We start from the raw sequence: 17,153 nt of genomic DNA on the forward strand, positions 1-17,153 counted from the left end.
TCCTAAAAGGTTACTGTTAGAGAATAAATGTGCTGAATATCATAAAATAAATCCAAAACATATATTAAGTTGTGGGCCACATTACAAATAATATAAACTGATGTGACAATTATTAAAACTAGTAAATTAAAAGTGGCAAATGAAGAAAGAAAAATTCTGTTAGGAACATGACTAAAAATTTATTGAAAAAATAACGCATCATGTGGTAAAACCTGCTAAATTTTGTGGGTAAACAGAAATTTAAACAGCTGAGAATGAATGAATACCCAAACCAAGAAGGCAGGTCCTGATTTATTTCTAAAACCTTCAATGCTCTCTGGCGTCTTCTGGGAGGTGTGTCACAAAGGTGGTCCATGATAAGACTAAATGAAACAGAATCAATGATCTGAAACTTTACCCTTTATGTTTATATTAAAACCAGAACAAATACAGAAAGTCAGAACTTCATTAACCCGTCTCTCACTTGTGCTTTTCATCCTTCTAACCCAGTTTTCTTATGATATTGATTTATTTGAAAAATATACAATTATTTTGGTCCATTCAACTGTCTCCCCATTTTTTTGTTTTCCTATTTCTGTCTTTGCGCTGGCAGCACAGAGCTGTTGTCATGTTATGTCAGTAGACTGAAATTATATCCCCAGGTAACAAACACGTCTTAACGCGATACAAGAAACGCTCTCTGACTTCTCATATGAATATTGACAGTTTACTTGGAAGTATTACTGAATTTATAAGGAATTAAAAAACAAAAAACAAACAAAGCAGGAAATTCTGAAGTTACTCAGGCCCCAGTCAGCCTGGCGTTTCAGTTTTGATGGCGACTGATACGCCAGGCTGCCACAATGAAGCGGTAAGAAGGAATTTATTGATAGATAAAAGAATATTAAAAAAAAAGAAAACCACTGAGCATTTGATAAGGAGGATGGCAAGGAGTAATGAGTCACATATTATGTTTTCTCTGCTCTCTGTCTCTGTGGAAACGTTTCATTTTCACTTCCCAGTCAACAATACTGGGACACCAAAAGCCCAGTCAGCAAAAAATCCCTGCTGTTACACAATCCGGCAGAAAGCGCTGTGTCCCATCCTTCAGCTCCCAGGAAATGCCTTGTTACTTTGTCAGCATCTAATTCTCTGTGTCGGTGGAGTTTAAGCACCAAATGTCTTATTCAAGAAATCCAACCGACAGTTCACGTTCTTCCAGAAACAGCTGGTGGCCGCTGTGTCAAACAGTTGTTGCTCCGGAGGGGGGTACACGAGTAGCGTAGATGTTCTTGATTTAACTGTAATCTTTTGTTTTAAATCTTGCATAACAACGGTTTCGATGACAAAAGTAAACACCACTTTACACTAGAAACCAAACCGAGACCTAAGAATGAACAATTTGGTTTATGTCCAACCGACGCAGAGCATTCCAGGTCATGTCTTATCTCAGAAACTGGGCAAGATTGGGCCAAGTCAGAGGTTGTATGGATGAGAGGCAGCCTGTAAATACCAGGTGTTGTTGGCGTTGGGCATGATGGTGTGATGGGTGTCACTTTGGCCTCACAGAAGGAAGGCTTCTGCTTCAAATCCCAGCCAGTTTCTTACTATTTATATGATGTGAGTTTTTCCCAGGTACTCTGGCTTCTTCCTAAACTCTGAATGGATTACAATGTCCATTCATTCAAATGCCCTAACCCTATCAACAAGGACAACGGTGCAGACGACAACGTTAGGCATCTCAGAAAGGGTGTCGAACACATTTACACACATTGTCAGTGAAAGCGAGGAAGGACCAGTTGTTTGTGGCACCCAGGTGTTCCTCCCGGAGACATGACTCAAGTTGGTTGAGGCATGTGAAAAAAGTGAAAATGAACATCCACTGTGCGTCCTTAAGTCTGTAGCTGAGCAGTTGTGTGGAACGATGTTGTGTTAGTGAACTGACCCCGGTAGGTTTTAACATTTTACCACACAGTCCTATGTCTTAGGATTAAACCAGTACATACGTGCGCAGAAAATGTTGACAAGTCCTTATGAACACGCTACAAAGACTCACAGATGGACCATGCTCTGTTGACATAAAATTACACAAATGACATATGGGTCAATAGTCTTCTAGTTTCCTGAGGTGCTTCCAGCCTGAGAAGCCCCTGCATGTGTGCATTAGTGTTTCCCCCTCTGTATCTGCTGAAGGGTTCCTTCTTGGCAAGTAGACTTTCCGTTGTTAGAAAGGGGATGAAAATAACTCACTTTTTTAAAATTATTTTGGATCAAGGGGGGAGTATGTATTCACATTAAACCTCCATGGAATAATAACAGACCTTATTCACTTCAAATCCATGGGAAAAGTACTTTATGGTAAATTAAGTCAAGGATCTATTAGCAGAAAAGCTTTGCAACAGATGCTTCTATGTTTTTACGTTTTAGTGTGTCATCTTGTCATCTTGGCACATGTATAAAACATCACGCATATGTTTTCTAAAGAGTGGGTTCAAATCGTCTGTTATGTCTTACTGCACACATGTTGGTAACTAATTCTGGTCAAACGCAATTACTCCAAAAACAGGCAGATGGTCGTGATGAAAAGGAAGCTGACCGGAAAGGCCACCTTTAGTACAATAATAGAAACACCGACCCCCTGCAGTGATACCTTTATTGCAAATTCAGAGTTTCGCTTTTGTTTTGAAAACAAATAGTCTTACTTTATCTTACTTTATGTACTTTATCTTATTCTATATTTGATTTTTTCTAGGCTGACTTAGCTTATGCTAACTCCTGATGCTAACTGATGTTCATTCTGGTCAAATCTTTCCAAGCATTCCCATTTCAAATGTTGATGCCAACATGACATTCAAAACAATTGATACCAGAGCTTAAAAGAGCCAGAGCTCCTTTCAGACATGCTCACTCAGGCTGCTGCTCATGTGGCGGCCAAATGGAGGCAGGGACCGGTCCTTATTTCAACCCTGGCCGCCTTGTTTTGTTGGCAAGTGGTCAGGCTGGTCAATTTGGGATGAAATGATGGGAGGTGAAGGTTGCCCAACCAGAGGACCCAGCTGCTACAAGAGCAAGTAGCTGATGAGCTAGAGGTGGTCCAGCTGCCGTTCTGTGACTAGCCCTAGCTAACAGCCTTCAACCAGGGGGGAGAGGATAGCTATTTCAGGCTGCTTTGTTAAGCCCCACATTCGAATCCTTCCAGGCCCATCAGAAACCAGCCCCTTAGTATAGTTAACAGCACCTGAAGCCATATTATTTTTAAAGGGGACCTATTATGAAAAACAGGTTTTTTCTTGCTTTAACATATATAAAGTGGTCTCCCCTCAGCCTGCCAACTCAGAGAAGGAGGAAAACAACCAAATTCTGCAGTGTCTGTACAGCCGCCCGGATGATCCATCCAGTGTGATGTGGATCTACGAGCGTTCAGATTCTGCGCCCGTCGTTACGGGCGCGATTTACATAGGTTGGCCTCCGATGCGTGAAACCACGCCCACAACTAACCCCGCCGGCCGGAGCTTCCGCCATTTTTTTCGTAGTGGTGTATCGCGTCATTCAGGCAGCCAATCAGCACAGTGCCTCATTATCATAGCCCCACCCACTCAGAATCCTGCTTAGATAATGAGGTTAGAGACTGAGATGATAAAGACATGGATCAGAGGCTGAATTTCTAATTTATTTAGCAAAAACAATCAAAAGCTTGTTTTTAAGACATTCAAGGCCTATTTAAAATAGGGATTAGATGCCAGAGTGTGCTCTGTTAGATCTTTATTTATAGCTCAGAAGTCAAGACAGTAGTAGCTAAGGAGCTAAATGGTTGTCAGCTACTAGCTATAGTCAGCTGTCATGGTCGCAATGATACATGATGCGGCTTTACATAATTTTAGCAGTGAATTGTCATGGATGTTAAAACCAGCTATAGAGACCATAACCGTGTTGTGAACTAGGCTGTAAATGAGTTGACTCGCTGTTAGAGGCAGCTCTTGTAGCACTATTTGGGTTTTTGACCCATTAGCAGACTTGCAGAACTCTACTTGAGCTCTAATTTTAAGGACTTATGTCTGAAGGGCCTTAAACCCTTACAGGGTCTTAAAATTAAACTAAGCCCTCTTACTACATTTGTATATCCTTTATTATGCAGACTCTTTTGTCCCTAAAACACATGTGTCTCTTTACTCTGGCAGCTTTTACAGTGTATACACACACACACGCACGCACGCACGCACGCACGCACGCACGCACGCACGCACGCACGCACGCACGCACGCACGCACGCACGCACGCACGCACACAGACACACGCACACGCACACGCACACGCACACGCACACGCACACGCACACGCACACGCACACGCACACACACACACACACACACACACACACACTCCCCGGTCCTGCAGGATGTGCTGTGGGGTAACGAAGATGGACTGTTTAGAGCCAGCTATGACAGAAATGTAATCAGAGACTAAACCGGGCCAGATCCGGATGAACTGTTCCATGCACAGAATACTGTTGTTGTGCTGTTGTGCAACCTGTTGTTTTGTTTTTCTTCCATTTTCTTTTACATATAAATTATTTAATAATCCGTCATATATTGATGGTATTTTTCCACAAGTTTATTGGTATAGAACGCATGACTTTATTTGCTGGTAATTCATGTTACAAAAGTTACCATCTGAATCGTGTTAATACAATACTTTTTAACCCCACCCATCCATCTGTGCACTCTATTTCTCAGCTGTATTTCTGTGCCCTTTGCCATCCATTTTTCAGATGGAGAAACTTGACAACCTACTGAAAATTTTGAGTTGACCTCGACTCTCACATTTGGGCCTTAAGCTCACAGGGACAATATGCACCTCCCACACACACTTCCGTTTTGACAGCAGCACACGGGGTGTTAATGACCACACCCTTCAAAAAATGATCATGGACGGATACATGTGTGTGTTTGTGTATGTGTGCGTTCTTGTTTTTGCCACTTTATTAGGACCATTTGTTGGATGGACCTTGTGAGGACTAAAGTTGAGGAAGCAGAATATAATTTCTGGTCCTGGTTAGTGTTAGAGCTAAGGAAATAATTGAAGTTGAAGGGTTACGACAGAGATTTGTAGATTTGCTGGATTTAAAGTATTATTATTTTTACAATAACTTAATTTGGTTTGTGTTTCTATAATTGTAATTATTATCTTTTTATTTTTGTGATGTCAGTGCTGAAGCCGACATCAGCCAGCTCCGCTTCAGCAGACGCTGGTTGTGCTATTGTGAGGAACGGCGTTGGCTTTTATACTTAATTTGTTGTGATAATTTCAGATCAGGATACAAAACCAATTCATATCAATTTGTATTTGTATTTGGTTTAAACAAGTTATTAACATAATAAAACCCCCTAAACATCCGTGAGACCGCCTCGATGGTTCTAGTGTTAAATAAGAAAACAATAAACCCATTTACAGTGTAACTATTTCAAATGTAACTGTTTTTATTCATTGGATAACAGAATAACTCCCCGTCAAACAAGCTCAGTCAAAAACCTGTCCATTATGCTAGCAGTGTCCAAGCGTGTCCAAAGTCTGCAGATTACAATAAAACCAAATAAATATTCAACATTGTCGTTGTTAATTTATTGTAATAAATGAATATGACAATTTTACTATGAGAAAAATCAAAAAGGAAAAGCATACACTATATATAATACAGACAAACATAAACATACATTTTAAAGTCCAAAAATACCTTTATGTTGTAAAAAAAGAAAACAAAACAATTCTGAAGAGTTCATGTTATTCTTTTAGAGGATTATGATTCCCATCCAGCATCCTAACGGTTAAATGTAGGGTTTAGTTTGGGCTTTACACAATGCAAGAAAGCGTAGAGGAACTTGTGGCAGAAACTCTCTTGATGAGTCCTTCACAAAGAGACTTCAATAATAATTGCATAAACGTTTGGTTTTGCATTATGCACGCTGTGGTTCTGGGTCTCCAGGAAATGAATGTAAGGCAGAGAAATGTCCTCGGAGCTGAAACATGACTCAGTGTGCGGGTAGATGTGTGAGGGTGCGGTACCTCCATGCTGCATGGACCATGCAGATGATCTCCCTCTATTTTTAGACCATCAAGAGAGCTTCATGAGACTGAGTTAACATATAGAAACCATTGTTTTGACAGCAAGGTGCTTGTTATCATCAATCATCTTTGTTAATCTGCACTCCACCTTTTCTCTTTACAATTATTTTCGAAATGTTATTTAGGAAACAGTTGTCTTAGCAAAAACCAGACGCAACAGCAAGTCATACCTTCAATATTAACGAGGGAAGTAAATACCTGGAAGGACGTTTGTTTGCACTGGAGCTTCTCTGAAACCAAAAAGCCTGCTAAGTTTGGAACTATAATGATAATGTATTTTGCTTCCTTCACATTTAAACAGAACAGACCTTGGAGACAGAAGACACTGACACACGTATTTCGAGTGTGAAACAGTTAAGAAGTTGCTGAAAACCTTTCAGCTGTCCAAAATGTCGTCGCCAGAATGCTGACAGGCACCACCAAAAGAGATTATATTTCCTCCCTTGTTAGTCTGTTTGTCGTGGCATCCTACAAGATTTAAATACATTCTCCACAAATATAAAGACCTTCAGGGCATACCTCAGTCTCAAATGAAATGAGACATTAGGTATATTAAAGTTGATGCGTTTTCCTGAAACATTAATGGAATTTCTGTGCGATGCTTTGATCAAAACACGATTATATGACTCTCAGTGCAACCCACCCCTCTTTTCTGCAGGTGTTACTGCTTTAAGATTACAGTCATTACTTTATAATGCCCCCTCGATCCTACAACATGTGTGTTATGATGTGAAGCTTGAAAGATACGGAGGCTGAAGACTTCTACTCTGCTCTGAATCTGTGGTGTCGCAGTACTCTGCAGTTCTGAGTGACTTGCTGGATGAAGGCATTTCAGACCTTGGCCTCCAGTGACGGACAGGGTTTTATAAGAGGCTATCACCTGAAACCCCCAAATAAAAAGTTTCAAGCACAGAAAAAGTGATATTTTTTCCCCTTAAAGATTCCATGTCTCATTAACAACCAGCAAGGCATCCGTGCTGTAAGACTGGAAGGTCATTTCTGGCTCTAAACGAAAAACGTTTACTTTTTTAGGCTCCTGCCTTTTGGAAACAAGCTCCCAGTTTGGCCCGGGGACTCACACGCCTTTCAGAAAGTCGATGGAGGCTGCTTATGTTACGCTAAGGTCGTCCAGCTGAACACACCCAAAACGTTCAAGCAGCCACAACTCATGACAGCGCAGGACCACACTGAGAAACTGGACTGTCAAACAAGATACAGAAAGTGCAGGCTGCTTGTGTCAAAGACAACATGTCTGGAGTTCAGCCTCATCCGATAAAGCTGTTGCCACGCTACGTCAGAGAGCACATTCCAAGCTATTTATGAATTGGATTCCAGTTTTCACATTAGAAAAAAGCAGCTTGCTTATTAACAGTGTTTAATGGAACCTAAGGTCTGTTCGAAAAGTCCCTTTTTTCTCACATACTTTGTTCCAAACTGGCAAATAAATGCGATTTGTGTCTGAAAGAGCCACTATCTGCTTTTAAGACAAGGCTTCAAACAAACCTCTTTGAAAGAGCTTACTGTATATGTAATTCACTGCTTTAATCCATTTAAAGTCCTATCTGCTCATAAATTATGTATTTGTGTGTAGTGTGCTCATTTCTGAATGTTTTTTTTAATTGTTACTTCATTTAATACCTATTGGTATTTACTATTTGCTTTTGTAAATGTTGTTACTATTTTAACATTTTGTTTTAATGTAGTGCTAATCTCTTTTTGTGTTTTGTTCTTTTTCCCTTGAAATAACTTTTCTATATTATAACTGAGTTAAGTTTTAAGCAGAAACCTATAATCTCTATCATCGCAACAAAATAAGCACCCTTAAATCTAAATGGGAAAAAAAATCCTCTGCTTTCTAGCGTTGGCTGGAAAACTATCCGTCTATTTCTGAACTGGAGGTTTTAGTGTCTGCGTTTGTCTGTCATTGGCCACCAGAAACAGGGACTCACTCCAGGACCTTTTTTGGTCCTTGCTCCCCTTCCATCGCCACTCCATCATTGCTGGCCTTCAACTCAGACGCAGGAAAAGTCTTGTGGGGATTCAGACAAAACAGGAGGACCTCTGAAGATAGTGCGCTGACAGCTGACCTTCACATGACGCTGTGCAGACATCACAGTCAGAGTTGAAAGACTTTCCTCGCTGAGATATCGCCTTTGTGTTGTTAGAGCCACACTGTGTTGCCATGTCCCCCTCTGACTCTTCTGATACAAACTTGATACATCTGAGGACACCAAACCCCATGCCTGAACCCATGGTCCACGTCCTTCAGCTTGGCCTACAGTGCTTATTTCTCCCTCCCTTTTTTATTTTGGTCCTTTGAGCAGATCTTAGAGTGATCAGAGCCAGAACAAAGTTTAGATTCCTCAAATTACCCCAACCACGGAGTAATAACTCAGGGCATTTGCTCTGCAATAACAAGGCTTCAGATATGAGCTCATTGTTACTTTTTAAAGCGTTATTAGTGCAGGGGAGCGAGGGCTTGAGATCCGTGGTACAACACTGCCCCCTAATGGCCACTTTGGAGGACGCGTTTTTACACTCAAATCAGTCACTCGATGCAGGAAAGAGACAGTTCAAGTAGGCCTTGCTGACACTTTGTTAACATTTAGATGTTTTGCAACATCAGGAGCAGCTGTATCTCCTTTTGAATGTGTTAGTACCAGGAATCTGCTGTTGCACACAAATCTGCTTTGGAAACTATTATCAATTATTATCAAAAAAGTCTGTGACAAAGTTCACATGTAATACGTAATTTGACTCTTCCCAGAGAGAAGTTGGTTGACCCATCACCAAACATTTTCCTCCCTAACAGCACAAGCATGTTCCAAGGTGACAGTATCAGCAGCCTGTTCATCGACTTCAATAGTTGAAGAGCAGTTTTGGGGAGAGAGACATGATTTTTTAGACATAGAATCGCCCACCACAAAGTCCAAACCATAATGCGGTTCAGAATCCCTGAGCGACACTGGAGAAGACTTTACACAGAAACCAATTTCTCCATTAGGTACATGTGATTTTGGTGAAACATTTATGCAAGAGTGCATAAGTTTATGGAAAGGGTGTCACAAGTTACAGTGACTGTGATCAAAGTAATGGCCCAACAACATATTAGTGTGTATGTGTGTGTGTGTGTGTTTTTTGACATAAGTGTGTATAGATCAAGATATGAATGACTTCAGAAAATTCCACCGGTTTTATTTGGAAGCATAACAGAACTGGATAGAGCAGTTTAATTTTTACATCAACAATCATAATAGTTAACTATCTTTAAAACAGTCTAGAAATGGAATTGAAAAAAATCTAAACACCAAGAACATTATTCAGCGTTGCCGGAGTAAAACGTTAATAGAAACAAAAAGGAAGGAAATGGCAATAAATCTTATACCGTTGGAAAGCCTGTTTATTGCACACGCGCTAAACACACTGCACACACTACACACACTACACACACTACACACACTACACACACTACACACGTCACACACCAAATGTATTCATTGATAAACAAAATACCTCCCCTTTCTCTATCCTCTCCTGCTTATAAATACCTACCTGTCTTATGTCTCTCTCTTTTCAAACACAACACATTATACATTTATTCACACACACTACAACGCATCACACACTCACCAAGCTGCACCCAACACTGTCTTGTCTGTTTGGCGGAACACACACACACACACACACACACACACACACACACACACACACACACACACACACACACACACACACACACACACACACACACACACACACACACACACAAACCTTCGTTTGAAGATTAAAATGCATAGGCTTTAGGTTTTACCAAACTATTAACCATTAATATATATTGAGATGAGACAGGGGGGGTTATTTCCCTTTCAAATGGTGTTTGGATGATTGAAGTTTAAAGAAACAGTACATTTTGGTTATTTGGTATAGGATTAATTGTTTGGTTATTAACAATTGATCCATTCAACAAACAGGAGCCTCAGTAACAGGTGGAAGAACCAAACACAGCCACACCAGCCTGGCTCCTCCTCATCATGCTGGTCCCACACTGCTGTAGGACTGATCTATTCTTGGGGTTGAGGTCAGGACTGCTGGTAGGCCATCCCCCCCAGAGGCCATTCCCATCCTCTGGAGATAAAACCCCTCTGTGGAGGCGAGTGTTAGGTTAAACTTCGGTCATAGACTGTGGAGATCTGGGGTTTCCATGGGCTGCTGAATCTTATCTTGGTATTTCTCTGCATTAAAATTGTCTCCAATGATGACAAGCCTAATTTTTCCAGTGAAGGGGATGCCTCCCCCGAACCATCACACTGCCTCCACCGAAAGATGTTACTCTATCTGTGCAGCAATGAGCATGGTGTTCTCCATGTCTTCTCCACACTTTGACCCCATGATCCAATGGCCATAGGCAGAATCTGGACTCATGGCTGAACAAAACATTCCTGCACATGATTCCAGGTTCCAGTGCACATGTTTCCAGCACCAGTGCAAACAGGCCTGATGGTGAAGGGCAGTCACGGCTGGCCTGCTGGCAGACCTATGAGACCGGAGATTGGGCTGCTTGTAGTCTGTTCCAGATTGTCTGGGGAGAGAGCCGTCAGTCCTGCAAACCTTGAAAACAAATCTGTAGAAGACAGCCTACAGAACCTTAGTGCAGGATTGACACCTGATTGGCAGCAACTTGGGGTACCAGGAGCTCAAAACAATAGTCATGGACACAACCCACATGCTCGGCTCTGCTGCTCATCCCACATGTATGATCCTTACCAATGTGGCACAATTTAAAAGGAAAATAGACAGGCTTTTAAAAAGTATAGATGTATTTCCAAGAAGCAGTTTTACAAGATAAAAAAATTTACCAAACACAAAATTCCTTCCTTTTTTGTGTTACCTTTGGAAAACCATGGTAAACACAGACACAGAATGATTCACAGTCATTTTTTTTTTTTTTATTGAACACAATTTATAAATAAGAAAAACACATTTTATACAAACTGCTAGTAGAGGAAATATAATATAAGAAAATAGAACATTTGGGAGGTATCATGAACAAGAGACATATAAACAAAAAATAAGATAGACAAGTAAAGTTAATGCAAAGGAACAGTAAGGCATTTTAAAGCAAATAGCATCGACATTTCAGAAAGAGACTTAAAATAAAAGATACTTTGATATATCGGCTAATAATTTTTTGCAGAGTTATTTGACTTAATATTTTCTATAGAAACAAAAAAACTTTTAAAATCATTTAGAAAAAATTGGAAAGAGGGCTTCATTTTTCTCCACTTACAACAATGTATGTGATATTTAGCCAGTAAGAGAATGACATCAACCAAGAAGGACAATGATTTGTCAATTCTATCTATATAAAAAATAATGTTAGCGATTTCTAATTTTGGAATGTCATTCATTTTTAAAGATAGCAAATTTCTAATATCAGCCAAAAAATTTGTGAGACAGGACACAATAGAAACATGTGATCAGTGATTCTTCAGATTCATTACAAAAAGCACAGGGGTCAACTTTAAATTTAAATCTTTGTCTCAAAAATTCAGAGGTTGGATACATTTTATTAATCAATTTAAAATTAGTTTCCTTGATTTTGGGGGGGAATGGGCTATTTGATATAGTTTGAGTGGGCTTTGAGATGATTCACAGTCATGAGTTGTTAGAAAAGTTCAACGACCCCATGATTTAACATGATTGGGACAGTAGAGGTCGCCATGTTGCTTGTCCCCGGGTTGCACCTTGTGAAACTACAATTCCCAGCATTCTACGGCAGCTTTTTCTTTAGCAGATAACTATCTTTTTCATATAAATAAATATTATTATTTTTAGATTGACCATAAGTATAACAAAAAAAAACACTCTCACATTAAAACATTTACATATCCAATATAAAATAGTCCTGGCGATGACGCGTCATGACGCGGCGGAAGTGAGTTCCTCTTCCTTTCCTCCATTAGGTGAGTGCGTGGAGGGAGCGCGTTGTCGTCGGGGTTCTTCAAATAAGCATGATTAAGGCTATTTCTTGTGGATCTTAGCCCAAATTTAACGAAATAACACGTTTTGTGTGTTTGTTTACAGGCTGCAACCATGGGCCGCCGACCAGCCCGCTGGTAAGTCTGCGTGAACACTTTGAGCAGCGAGGCCGAGCTGCGGGGAAAATGGCTCCGCACCATGTGCCGGCGGCCTCCAGAAACCCGCCTTTATTCAGCTTTATTCAGGGCCAGACACCGCCAGAATGCTGGAGTTAGTGGTTTTATTATGTATCGGATTCATAACGGTGTCAGTTTAGTCCCATACAGCCTTCTGCTTTACTGGGCTGAGATCAGCCAGCTCAATGAACAACCACGAACCGCTCTGTAGCTGTAGTTCGTATCAAAATGTGTTTTTATGAACATATGTTGCATCTTAAAGCTCAGAAATGACAGACAATCACTAGTTGATCGGTTGGCTAGTCGAGTGGATACTATAGTGTCTGTGGGACGTGATAATCACTAGTTTAACTCTTAACAGGGCAGGTTTCTGCCCTGTTAAGCTTTATTTAAAGTGCATTTAAGGCTGTTTCTGGGAAATTATTTATTTTAGAGGAGTTACAACCACTAACTAACAAAGGCAAATGTAGTAGACTGGAGGATGGCCTTACAGCTGCTGTATGCATGAGATGAAAATCACGACACAAATCGTTAAAAATGTCACCAGTGACAATTATTATTTTTCCTCTTTTGTCCTTGGGGTTTGACTGTAAAGGCTGGCGTCCTGGTGACCTGCCCTTAGTCCTGCAGCTTATTAAGCCGACCAGTTCAGCTCATGTGCAGTTCTGGTGTGCAAAAGCTGCAGACAGTAACTCTCTGGTTGTGTAAGTCCTCAGCTGGGTGGTGCTGAGCGCTTTAAGGGACCACTGAGACAAAATATCCCCGTTGTCCTCAGACTGAACAGTATGTGATGCTGGTGTTGGCCTTTCATTCAACTGTTATTTACTTTAGAGGAGTTACAACCACTAACTAACAAAGGCAAGTGTAGTAGACTGGAGGATGGCCATACAGCTGCTGTATGCATGAGATGAAAATCAAGACACAAATCGTTAAAAATGTCACCAGTGACAATTATTATCCGTCAAGTGGAGTTAAGTGTCTGAGATTCTGCTGTAAACCTTTTTAATTTATTGTTAATGAGCTTCTCCCCTGGTTTTTTGCTTAACATGTTCATCATTGATCGTAGGAAAGTGCTGTTTCTTTTGGGTATTTGTTTCATTGAATCGGCTACAACATCTTGTCCAACGCAGGTTCCATTTCACCTTCTGTGTCCTTAAAAAGTGACTGGAGTGATCATTTTTTTAGTTTGATTGCAAATGTTAGCTGTGTTTGAATTTCAATTTATTTATATAGCGTCTATTATAACAGAAGTTGTCTCTAGGCGCTTTCCAGAGACCCAGAACATAAACATAAACCCCCGAGCAATTATTACATAAACAATGGCAGGTAAAAACTCCCCTTTAGGGGGGAAGAAACCTTGAGCAGGACCTGGATCATAAGGTGGACCCTCCTGCTGAAGACCAGAGAAAGGAGAGACACAGACACAATGGCTAACTGGTGCAGTACAGGGATGACTATATAAACAGATGTAGAGAGCAGACACTGAGGTGTTCAGAGGGGACGGGGGGCAGGTCAGGATGTCAGCAAGCATGTAGCAGACATCTACACAGACAGGTGGACGTTAAAAAATAATACAATTGCAATTTTTTGAGACATACTGCTTTGAGATGTTTCCGTCTTGACGATTTCACATCTTTTCCCCCCACAGCTACCGCTACTGCAAAAACAAGCCCTACCCCAAGTCACGCTTCTGCAGGGGTGTGCCTGGTAAGACCTTTATCTCATACTTTACGTTTGTTCACTTTTCAGAAGGCGAGTTGATCATCTTCAGCTCAGTAACCATATTAGAGCCCCTTTCAGATGTGAACTGTGATGTTGGGTAACACTGGTACTGTGTAATACCAGTTTGAGACAGTAGTCTGATTACTCCAGATTTAGAGATATTGTATATCAAACTCTGCACAGAGGAAGCATGAAATGCTGCAATCGAATGAACAAATAAGCATTTGCAGAAGCGTCTGTTGGGGCTTTTCTAAGGAATTTCACTTCAATTTAAAAAAAAAAAAAAAAAAAAAAGACCACTTTCCAAACTTGATGAGTTTAATTCAGAATTCAAGTGTTAACATGAATTGAGCAAAATAAAATTCTGCCAAATGCTAGAGTATTTTAGTTTGTGCTGCAGTTTCTCATCCCCCACAAGCAGATCAGACCATTACCAGATGTTGCTGGAGTATGTTTTTTTTTCTAAAGTTTTTTAGCAGCTGTACTCTGTAAGGAAGTGAGAAACTGTTGTAAGATTCTCTTCCTGTATAACTTTTATACTAAACTTGTTTGTATCAAAACAAAATCAACTGCTCACATCCAGCACTTGTATGTGAAACAGTCAATCACATGACATGATGGAGAACTGACTGTAAAGACGCAACAGTCTCCTGCATGATTGCTGGATAATGCTCATCTTTGACTGTTTAAATGTGATGATGAGCATTACCACTGATGTGACCTGTGTCTCAGGGATTAAACGCCATCGCTTTAACAGAAAATGTCGGCCATTCTTTTTAGTTTAAGCTTGAACTTGAATTGTTTTATATTTATTTTTCCTCTTTTGTCCTTGGGGTTTGACTGTAAAGGCTGACGTCCTGGTGACCTGCCGTTAGTCCTGCAGCTTATTAAGCCGACCAGTTCAGCTCATGTGCAGTTCTGGTGTGCAAAAGCTGCAAACAGTAACTCTCTGGTTGTGTATGTCCTCAGCTGGGTGGTGCTGAGCGCTTTAAGGGACCACTGAGACAAAATGTCCCCGTTGTCCTCAGACTGAACAGTATGTGATGCTGGTGTTGGCCTTTCATTCAACTGTTTTTTATTTTTTTGGTCCCATGTAGATCCAAAGATCAGGATTTTTGACTTGGGCAGGAAGAAGGCCAAGGTAGATGAGTTCCCCCTGTGCGGCCACATGGTCTCAGATGAGTACGAGCAGCTGTCCTCAGAAGGTAAGGAGTTGGTGTGAACTGGGATTGTACATCAGAGTTAGAGTTAAGGCTGCGTTTCAACCCATTTATCTTACTGAGCCGGCAGAAGATTGTACCCTGTTGTTAAAGGGTGCTTATCGCAGTCTTTCCTAAGTTTTAGTGTTTAGTATTACACGTTAATAGGAAGCCAGATGATTTGTAAAGTAAATGTAGTTTGTGCACAGATGTATCTTGATACCTCAGATGATTCAATGATGTGAAGCACAAGCGCCCACCAACACTGGCTTTGCTTTTTAAATGTTCTTGTTTCTGCTCCATCTCCTGCCGGTAGCTCTGGAGGCTGCTCGTATCTGTGCTAACAAGTACATGGTGAAGACCTGCGGGAAGGACGGTTTCCACATCCGCATGCGTCTGCATCCCTTCCATGTCATCCGCATCAACAAAATGTTGTCCTGTGCTGGGGCTGATAGGTGAGGCTCTCGGCTTCACAAATGTTCTGGTCGAGGTGACTGAGTGGCGCTGTTTCTCTTAACGTGAATTTTTTTTGTTTTTGTTCGTCAGGCTCCAGACTGGAATGCGCGGTGCTTTCGGTAAACCCCAGGGCACCGTGGCCCGTGTGCACATCGGACAGGTGATCATGTCCGTGCGTACCAAGACCCAGAACAAGGAGCATGTGGTCGAGGCTCTGCGCAGAGCCAAGTTCAAGTTCCCTGGTCGCCAGAAGGTAAACCGGCCTCACACTCGGCCACTCTTACGCCGGCCGGTGTTGAATGACGAACACGGGTGCACGTCAGCTGAGTCGGAGCGACTCGTGGCCGCCAGCGTTCGGCCCTGCAGCTTATTAAGCCGACTAGTCTCGCTGCTGTGCGATTCTGGTGTGCAAAGGCTGCAGATAGCAACTCTTTGGTTGTGTATGTTCTCGGCTGGGAGGTGCTGAGCTCTTTAAGGGACCACTGAGACAAAATCAAGTCATATTTCAGAACTGTAACCCGGTCGAGTGTATCGATGCTGGTATTGACTTCTGCTGTTGCTGTCCTATTCAGATCCATATCTCCAAGAAGTATGGCTTCACCAAGTTCAACGCCTGCGACTTTGACGAAATGATGGCAGAGAAGCGCTTGGTCTCCGATGGCTGCGGGGTGAAGTACATGCCCAGCAGTGGCCCCCTGTCCCGCTGGAAGGCCCTGCACACCAACTAAAGACATCATGACCAGTCAAACAATAAAAATAAGTTTGAATACAAAGTGATTGTGGTGACTTTTATTTGCATGAGCCTCTACATTGATCTTCGGTAAATGTGATGCTCAGACTTGATCGGGGGGGAGGTAGTCAAAGTGGGGAAAAAGTGACAATTGAAAGGTTTAATCCTTAATCTTCTGCAATAAAGTAATACATGTTGGACTGGATGTTATATAAAAGTTTGAATAAATTCAGGTAAAAACTTCTCTGATATGCTGCAAGACATTGCAATTAAGATTTTAAGCGTTAGTATAAAATATGCCTTTGTGCTTTGTCAGATGAGAACAAATGTGTGTATGTCGCTGCAATAAATTACATTGAAGTTAAAGAACAAAATGATTGGGTGGGGGTTCTAATGTAAAAGAAATGTCATCAAAAAGTAAAACTTCTACATGCACGGCCTCTGGATTATTTGACACGTTGGGGAAACAAGTCTTGCTTTGCAGTAAATATTCAACACGGCCCCATTAAATTTAATATAATAGGTGTTATTTCAGATGCTTCAGTTTTCATGTGTGAGCGCAGCGGCCTGGTCTCTGTAAAGGGAAGTATGTTTAGGTTGAGTGGATGTAAAGTCCTCACTATCTCTGACGTCTCTTGCACTTCTTCCTGATTGTCCTGATCAAGAGAGCACTTTGACATTTGATTTCTAACATTTTACTCCTAAATTGAACTGAAACAAATGAAATCTATTACAGGTCATAATAGTTTTAGTGAGCGTTTACTGAGGGGAGCTTTTTGTCTACCTTGCTGC

General features: G+C 41.2%; 1 protein-coding gene and 3 non-coding genes across 4 annotated transcripts; all 4 read left to right on the top strand.

Moving 5' to 3' along the window:
- Positions 1–12,071: 12,071 nt before the first annotated feature.
- On the top strand, positions 12,072–16,404 carry rpl10 (ribosomal protein L10). Its single transcript, XM_061735570.1, has 7 exons — positions 12,072–12,095; positions 12,184–12,215; positions 13,903–13,961; positions 15,074–15,181; positions 15,492–15,630; positions 15,722–15,884; positions 16,204–16,404. The coding sequence occupies exons 2-7, from the start codon at positions 12,193–12,195 to the stop codon at positions 16,357–16,359; spliced, it is 648 nt and encodes a 215-aa protein (XP_061591554.1). The 5' UTR covers positions 12,072–12,095; positions 12,184–12,192; the 3' UTR covers positions 16,360–16,404.
- LOC133457598 (small nucleolar RNA SNORA70) lies at positions 12,879–13,011 on the top strand. Its single transcript, XR_009783885.1, has one exon. It is a non-coding gene; the product is annotated as a small nucleolar RNA SNORA70 (small nucleolar RNA).
- Positions 14,854–14,986, top strand: LOC133457596 (small nucleolar RNA SNORA70). The gene has a single exon (XR_009783883.1). It is a non-coding gene; the product is annotated as a small nucleolar RNA SNORA70 (small nucleolar RNA).
- Positions 15,992–16,124, top strand: LOC133457597 (small nucleolar RNA SNORA70). Its single transcript, XR_009783884.1, has one exon. It is a non-coding gene; the product is annotated as a small nucleolar RNA SNORA70 (small nucleolar RNA).
- Positions 16,405–17,153: the final 749 nt, after the last annotated feature.

The sequence above is a fragment of the Cololabis saira genome, chromosome 12, assembly GCF_033807715.1.
Source record: "Cololabis saira isolate AMF1-May2022 chromosome 12, fColSai1.1, whole genome shotgun sequence".
Taxonomy (NCBI): Eukaryota; Metazoa; Chordata; class Actinopteri; order Beloniformes; family Belonidae; genus Cololabis; species Cololabis saira.